Source organism: Myotis lucifugus, unplaced genomic scaffold, assembly GCF_000147115.1.
Source record: "Myotis lucifugus unplaced genomic scaffold, Myoluc2.0 scaffold_9, whole genome shotgun sequence".
NCBI lineage: Eukaryota > Metazoa > Chordata > Mammalia > Chiroptera > Vespertilionidae > Myotis > Myotis lucifugus.
The window spans coordinates 5,946,578-5,955,214 of NW_005871057.1; the positions used below are offsets into that span (position 1 = coordinate 5,946,578).

The 8,637-nt window shown below is 33.3% G+C and overlaps 1 protein-coding gene across 5 annotated transcripts in view; it reads left to right on the plus strand.

The window, feature by feature from the left end:
- Positions 1 to 8,254, plus strand: part of METTL25 (methyltransferase like 25) — a 91,298-nt gene extending 83,044 nt beyond the window's left edge. For 2 of the 5 annotated variants that reach the window (XM_023749762.1, XM_023749763.1), the window contains 3 exons: positions 2,253 to 2,327; positions 2,901 to 2,972; positions 4,544 to 4,761. In XM_023749762.1, the coding sequence (XP_023605530.1) occupies positions 2,253 to 2,327; positions 2,901 to 2,972; positions 4,544 to 4,636 (240 nt within the window). In that variant the 3' untranslated portion in view covers positions 4,637 to 4,761. Of the gene's footprint in view, positions 1 to 2,252; positions 2,328 to 2,900; positions 2,973 to 4,543; positions 4,787 to 8,108 lie in introns of those variants that run through there. The other 3 variants (XM_014451465.2, XR_002828037.1, XM_006083980.3) reach the window with 3 other exon arrangements.
- Positions 8,255 to 8,637: the final 383 nt, after the last annotated feature.

Below are 8,637 nucleotides of genomic sequence, written 5' to 3' on the forward strand. Positions count from 1 at the left end.
TATATATATCAGAAGCCCGTTGCACGAAGATTCGCACAATATGGCCGTTCCTTCCCCTGGCTGCCAGTACAGGTTTTCCTCCGGCACCCGGGACCCAGGCCTTTGGTCGGGCCACAGTGAGGCTTGGCTTCTCCGCTGAGGCTGCAGCGGAGAAGCCAAGCCTCTTCAGTCTTCAGTCTTCAGTCTTCACTCCGGCTGGAGCCTTCAGGCTTCGCTCTGCCCCTGCGTATGCAAATTAACTGCCATCTTTGTTGGCGGTTAATTGCATATCTTGCTGATTAGCCAGTGGGAGGCGTAGCGAAGGTATGGCCAATTACCCTGTTTGTCTATTATTATGATTAGATATATATTACAGATTGATATTAGGATTAAATGAGATAGCATCTTTATTTTTAAATTTTCATACAATCTCTGTGATTTGATCAGTCTGGTAGTTGAGCATTTGATTGACAAAGCTGATTAAAGCATGAAATCATACCTTATACATTGAATATTTTACTTCAAGACATATTAATATCTTTTACTTTTACTCACCAAATGTTTGGTGTAAGAACAAGGCCATTTGTTTTGCTTTGTGAAACAGGTTTGCATATAGTTTCACTATTTGAAATTTTACCTGAAAATTTTGCATCAAACATATCTATAATGTATAATTTATAACGTCCAGTTTTGTTTCACATTAAGTGAAGCAACAGACTTCCATTTTTTAGAGAGTAAGGTGAGATTCTCACTTTTTTTCTTCAGAATCCACAAAAGCAACAAATAGAGAAACAGAAACACACATTTTTTTGACAAAATCAGACAGCATGTTAAATCTCAAACCATGGGTTTTGTGAAGTGCAATGAAGGTAAAGAGGGATGCATAAGGATGCCAAGAGAACATGCCTAGGGTTACAGATCAACAACAAAACCAACATAATACAGTTCTCTGAAGTAGCATATCCTGAGTAGCAAAATCAACAATTCTTGGTTTAGGTGGTGCTTCCAGTCTGGCATAAATGAGAAACAGAATATTGGAGAACCTAAGAATCACACTGAAACACCATGTTTGTAGGGAGCAGTGTGCTGGTGAGGCAGGATCAAACAAAGATTGTGTGTTGTCCCATAACTGCTGATCTCAGATGGCCAGAGCAAAGTAAACACTGAAGACTAACTTACACACACCATTTTGGGAGATGAGAATTCTTTCTGGCTTGAAGTGCAGGCCTGGATCCAATATACTCTAGTGCAGAAACTTGGTTCAGGGGTATGCATTTGAGTCAAAGATGGGCAAAGTTTTAAAAGGATCTTTATTGGAAAGCTACACTAAAAATTGGATGAGGCAAAGCCTCACTTTTTTCACTGTTACACTTTTGTATTTTTTAAATTCAAAAGAAATTTAGTACAATAAGAAAAGGAATAGAGGCTTTGCAAAAATAACAAATTTATTTCTACATTTGCAAAGAAATGAGTACGAAGCTTTTCAGATTTTTTACTCTTTTTGTCCATTCTTCATTTGTTTTGACAACAGTTTCCTCTGGTGACTCTCTTTTATCATGCCTTTCACAGAAGCACTCAACTTATAGAAACAACTTTTTGCATTCATATTTCATTGATTACATAAAATGTATATTATTTTATTACAATAATATAACTAGCATAACAAGTGTAGAAACAAATACAGTTGACTCAGTAAGCATAAAGCTCAACTGTTGAAAACTGAAACATGTAGGTGATCTAGAAAGTGACCTAACCACAAAGGTTCACTGGACTATGGGTATCAATGTTTTAGAGAAAGAAAAATCAAAAAGTAATGCTTGTTCATAGATTAACTTAGTTGATTTTAGAGGAAATAACAAATATGAATTTATGTCATTATTGTGTTTCTATTATTTTGCATTATTTTCTCTAGAATGTGTAGTTTTAGACAGTGTTTTAAATTTTAATTTTATTCAAAAAATGTTTATTGAGCTCCTACTATGTGCCCCTAGCATAAAAACAAGTCAGAGCAAATATTTCATCACTACTGGTTGAAATTAAACAATATTAATAGGATGTTATTTGTAATTTTATTTGTGATATGCTAATTAACCTATATTGATACAGCAGAGTTAAGCAAAAAGAATTTAGATTTATATTGACTTGCTTCATGAATATCCGCAGAGCTCTTCAGACACCTTTACATTTGTTATGTTTATTTTACTTTTGGGTGTGTTTGATAAGAAAAAAATGTTAATTATTGTTAAATGTATTGTTGTTGTTTTATCTTGAAGCTGCCGGAAAAAATGATAATGGACTACTATGAGAAGTATAAGCCTAGAATGAATGAGCTGGAAGCTTTTAATATGGTAAATCTCAGAATTAAACATATTAAATTGGGTTTGTTGCTAGACTTGAATAGGATCCTATTAAATTTTATTGTGGGGCCAAACAATCTATGTTGTTTTTCTCTTATTATAGAAAAACCGTTTGGGATCACTTCCTATTTCAGAACTATATTAGGTGTCAGTAATGTAATAAAGAGAACACATGGTAGATTTCTCTTAAAGTGTATTATAAATGCACAGAAAGAAGTTTCCGAGTTCTTTGAACACATATTGCTCTCAATTCTGTTATTTCACAAGCATTCCTTTTAATGAATTTCATTCTTAGTGCCCATTTAAAAGCTTTCCATCACATATGTATGATGGCTTTTGGATTCTACCTCAAAGTCACTTAAAGGACATTCTTTTCCTATTATTAAAGAAAACTTTTGATCTCTGCAATATTCATTTTCTGTAGATGTACAATGGGTATTGAAGATTTGGCCATATACAAACTTCTATAGATACATTTTTTTAAACATAATATTAAGTTAGTCGGCTAGTCATTTTTTTTTTTCCCTTTTAAGTAACACCATCTTATCTTATTCTTTCCTTTAGTTGAAAGTTGTTCTGGCTCCTTGTATAGAAACATTGATTCTTCTGGATCGACTTTGCTACCTGAAAGAGCAGGTAAGTTGTGTTATTTTTAAATGCATAATAAATATATTTATTAAATCCAGTAATTTGGATCCACTTATATGTAGGATAAATTTCTTTCACATAAAACTTAAGATTAAAACATAAGATAATCTTTCTCATCATATTTTCAAAGTTTAAATATTCACTCCATCTTTTTAAAACATAAACATGTGCATAACAGATGTTTTCAGCAATGCTACCATAATAAAGCTTACATTCTTTTTATTGTATGGTAATTACTATACAGTAGGCAGTGAGCACAAGTTATCATATATGCCATATTGTACAGCTAACAGTAATAAAGACCAGACATAAAAGATATCAGATATATGTTACATTTTGTAAGAATTTGCCTTTTATTTCCCTTTTGAATTTTGGGGCAAATGCACTCTGCAGTCAGAAACTTCTATCTGATCAATGAAGACTGCGTCTGTTTTTTTGTGGTGTTTTTTCCAATCTTATTTATCTATGTTGAATAACTAAAAATATCCTCCTTTTGGCTATCTTAGGGAAAATGTTTTTTGCAGATTTTACTCAGCTTTGATCAAAATAAAGTTTTGTGAACTGTTTAAATTAAACCCATTTGTGGACTCAGGCTGTGTTTCCACTATATAAACCCTTTATTTTAACAATTCTGTTTTATCATATGGGGAGCTTTGCTTTCTTCTTTTCAACAGGCTACTTAGGACAAATGGATTTTAATAAATGTTTGCTTTTGTTCTAATTTGTATTTATATGGAGGAAGGCAGTTTTTGAGTATTTAGAAAATGATGTGTTTTCCTAAGCTACTAACTCAAAAAGTACTCAAAGCTTTGAATCAGTCCTACTTTACTCATCATTTCCCTTTTCAAAACAATTTTTATTGACTTAAGTATAATAGGCAATAAAAATGGTATGCACAAAGATTAATAGACTGGTAATGAGATAATAGAAATCATATAAATATTAATTTGTTAATATTTTTAATAATACCTTATAAAATTAATGCATATTTATTTTAGAATTTAAAATGAACAATATAAAAAAGAAAATTAAAAGTAACAATAATGCAACCTTTAAGCACTAACTATTAAATTTTTCGTTTGTTTTTTAGTGCTTCTCTCTAATATATATATACGTATATATATTGGCATATATATGTGCACATAGTTTATACTTTATTTAAAATTGAAATCAAATTATAAATGCTATTTGCATCTAATTTGTTTCATTTATTTAATTTAAAAATGTTCCATCTCATTAAATTTACTACAGAAGCTGAATAATGTTTCATCATATAATAATTTAAGTAATACCCAATTGTTATTGGCAAGTTTCAGTTTTTCACAATCACAGCAAAGAGTAACCTTGTAGTTCACTCTCTATGTACCTCTTTAATTGTTTTCTCAGCGTAAATTCCTGAAAGTAAAATTGTGAATGTTAACTTTATTGAACAAAGAATCGTTTTATTTTATATGGTTTGCTTTTACATAGTTTTTAATATTACATTATATAGCCTAACCGATCTCTCGTTTTTACCTTCAACAAATGGTTTTATTTCTAAATCCCTTATCAATTTGCAGGAAGATATTGCATGGTCAGCACTTGTGAAGTTGTTTGATCCTGTGAAATCTCCCAGATGTTATGCTGTTATTGCTCTGAAGCAGCAGCAATGATGTCAATAGAAGCAAGGTATTAGATGTATCTGTTTGTGGAACCTATTCCTAATTTTTCTTTTCTAAACATTTATGTCATGTTATGTAAATATTTTTAAAACATTGCCTTCCTTGTATTTGAAATAAACAATAAAATAATAGCTAACAACAGAACACCATAATTCATTTTCTCATTGTCAAAGCATACATTTAATAAAAATAACACATGAAAATATTATAAAAGGATTGATCTACATTCCTGATTTAGCACATCAATAGGACATTGTATTTTGAGTTTTGTTTTCTTTTTTGTTGTTTTTTTTAATCCTCACCCAAGGACATTTTCATTGAATTTAGAGAGAGAGAGAGAGAGAGAGAGAGAGAGAGAGAGAGAGAAACATCGATGTGAGAGAAAAACATCAATTGGTTGCCTCCCATACTCACCCTGACTAGGGATCAAACCCGCAATCTAGGTGTGTGCCCTGGCCTGGGATCAAACCCAAAAGCATTTTGGTGTATGGGATGACGCTCCAACCAAGTTACATGACCTGGCTGAGCCTTGTTTTCTGTTCAATATTTGAGACCTTTGATATTTACTGTATATCACATTTTGCCTTTAATTTATCTTAAAAAAGGAAAGGTATAGGTGTAGGTATAGTAAAATTAGTTGTACTGAAGATTATTTGCCTTTTTCTTCACCTTTTGGAAAGATTTTTCATATTATCAGAAGGTAAAAATCCACATTTAAAGGAAAGAAATGCCCAGAAACCAGGCCAGACATAGAAAGTGACTGATATAAATTATATAAATATTTGTGTTTTAATCTAAGTTACATGATGGGATATTCTATGCCCTTAAAGGAATATGCATCTTATAGTGAGATATTTATTTTTGAGGATTCTTAAGGTTGTTTATCTTAAAATAAAGGGATGGGTTGGCACTTAATGAAATTACTTTGTGCTCTGTAAAAAGCCACTTAGTAAAGCAAGAGTGAGTGAGAGAAGGCCTGCACTATGCCCAGTGTGGTACATGTTTTTTTTATTATCAGAAAACTGGAGGTTTCTAAACACTCAGAAGAGGTGAACAGCTGGAGAGAGTCTTCCTTGTTGCTTAGCTAGAGACTGTATAAAATTCTCCTAACCAGAGAAATAACTGCTTTCTTAAATATTGAACTCTATCCACAGATGAGAAGAATGTTTTGCTTTGAATTTCAATATCAATGAAACTACACAGAACTTCCCTATGTTTTAAAATATTTTTGCAATTTTTAATTAATGTTTTTTAATTTTATTAATCAGAGGCACATGTATGATTCAGGCATCTAATCAACATGAGATGGCCTATATGATCACACTGAGATAATAACATAGCAAAAAGCAAAGAAATATAATACTTTGGTGGGATTGTAATGTGTGTTGATTTTCATCTCATTAAAACTGCTCTTTGAGAACTCATTTTTAGTTGAGCTAGAGAATGTGGTGCATTGGTGGGAGCATCAGTTCTGACAGTTCCTTTCTGGGTGAGCTAATATCTCAGAACCTCTGTTGTAAAGTGGAGTTTCATATAAAATTTATTTTATGAATGCCTGCCATATATCAGAGATTATGGTATGCCCCTGTCCTCAAAGAGACCCCAGTGCCATGAGGAAGAAAGACAATAAAATTACTAATTACAGTAGTTAGAGGTTTAGGGGAGAGTCAGAGAACAGAATTCTTCAGGGATCCTTCAAATTGATTGACTTAGGGCAGTGGTTCTCAACCTTCCTAATGCCGCAACCCTTTAATACAGTTCCTCATGTTGTGGTAACCCCAAACCATAAAATTATTTTCATTGCTACTTCATAACTGTAATTTTGCTACTGTTATGAATCATAATGTAAATATCTGATATGCAGGATGTATTTTCATTGTTACAAATTGAACATAATTAAAGCATATTGATTAATCACAAAAACAATATGTAATTATATATGTGTTTTCCGATGGTCTTAAGCGACCCCTATGAAAGGGTCGTTCGACCCCCAAAGGGGTTGCAACCCACAAGTTGGCGACCCACAGGTTGAGAACCGCTGACTTAGGGGAAGAATGGTGCAGTAATATTAGTGCCATGGTTTAGATTCGTGTGAATTAAATTGTTTTGTGGACTTGGGTCAGTCACTTTATTCAGTGTACCTCAGTTTTCTCATCTCTAAAAGGCACATAGTAATAGAACCTATATTAAAAAGGGTGTTAGGATTAAAAGAATTAAAAATGTTATTAAACGCCCTTAAAATATTGTTAGATAACTGGTTAATAATGCAAAACTATAGTTTACTAGAACTTTCTGCAATGATAGAGGACACTGTCCTGACAATCTTTTTTTAAATATATTTTTATTGAATTCAGAGAGGAACAGAGAGGGAAAGAGAGATTGAAACATCAGTAATGAGAGAGAATCACTGATCAGCTGCCTCCTGCACGTCCCCTACTGGGGACGCAACCCAGGCATGTGCCCTTGATCAGAATCGAACCTGGGACCCTTCAGTCCCCAGGCTGATTCTCTATCCGCTGTGCTAAACCAGCTAGGGCTGCCGTGACAATTTTGACAGTTTCTGATGGGGCAAGTCTGAGGAGGGTATTCATAGAACTTGGGAGTCTGGGCTCAAGTGGTTTAGGTGGAGAACAGACTGGGATTTGGAAAAGTTCATGACACAATAGTTTTATGATTAGTATCTATAGCAAGGCGAGAGTCTGAAGCAAGTCTTGATAAGCAAACTGTTGCTTAGTAAGTGAACTCTTTGCCAAGGTGAGCAGATTGTTTGTCTGAGATAAATGAATATATGGGAATTTCCTGAAACAAATAATGAAGTTATTTAGTAGTTTACAGCTTTATCTTTTTTGGGCAAAGATTTCCTGTAACAAATAAATGAATCATGTTGACACATGTGGTCTCAATTCTTAGACCCCATTGCTCTCTTCTATTGATGCAGGTACTTACAGTTCTCAATGTAAAAGCACTTAATTTCAGACACTGTGCATAATATAAAAGCAATAGCTGTATTTGTTAAGTGCCCTAGAGGGATAGAAATGGAAAATTAACCATATTTATAACATTGACACTGTAGGAAAAAAATATGTTCTAAATCAAACAATGTGGACTTGATTGTTGGATGAAAAGCATTGACTTACATATAATATTACTTGCTGAAATAATCTGTTAAGATTGATGTTTATTCCTAGGGTAATTTCTAACTTAGCATATACTCCACATCTATAAGTATAAATGCAGAGACTTGTACAAAAGGCTTTTCCACACTACATGCATTCAAAAATGGTTCTTTGATTTGTGGGTTTAGCCACTATACATAATTATTATTATTCATATTTATTATTACCCCCTTTCAACCATACATAGTTATTCTAGAGTCTTTGTCATGAGGTATGAAGTTCAATCCTTTCCTATATGGCTATGAGCTAAATTGATTATTTTTTGTTTTGTTTTGTTTTTCCCCTAGGTTTCTGCTGCTCTTCTACATTCTTTAAAGTTTTTTTTCAAAACACATCTAAATATTTTGTTTAAATCTCAACTTTACTTCATTGTTCTAAAGTCATTTAAAAACACCGTTACCATTAATTTTAAAATGACCTGGCATTTAGTGAAGCTGAAAAACAAGTTCCTGTCATAGATAAGCACGGTACTCAGAACCTCCTACAACGACATCAGAATTACAACTAGATTAAAAAACAACTATCATTCAGGACACCTGAAATCTAGCTGAACATAAGTCCTATAAATAAGGGTATTAAGAAGAAGCCACATCCAGTCTGATAGGAGGGGAGGAGATGCAGAACAAGCTGGTCCCACACCCACATGTGGCACCCACATGTGGCATTTAAAAATTGGGAGGGATAGCCCCTACCAGGTAGCTTGGTTGGAGCATCATCCCATACACCAAAAAAAAAAAAGAGGTTGCAAGTTAAATTCCCAGTCAGGAGGCATTGGGAGGCAACCAGTCGATGTTTCACTCTCACATCAATGTTTCT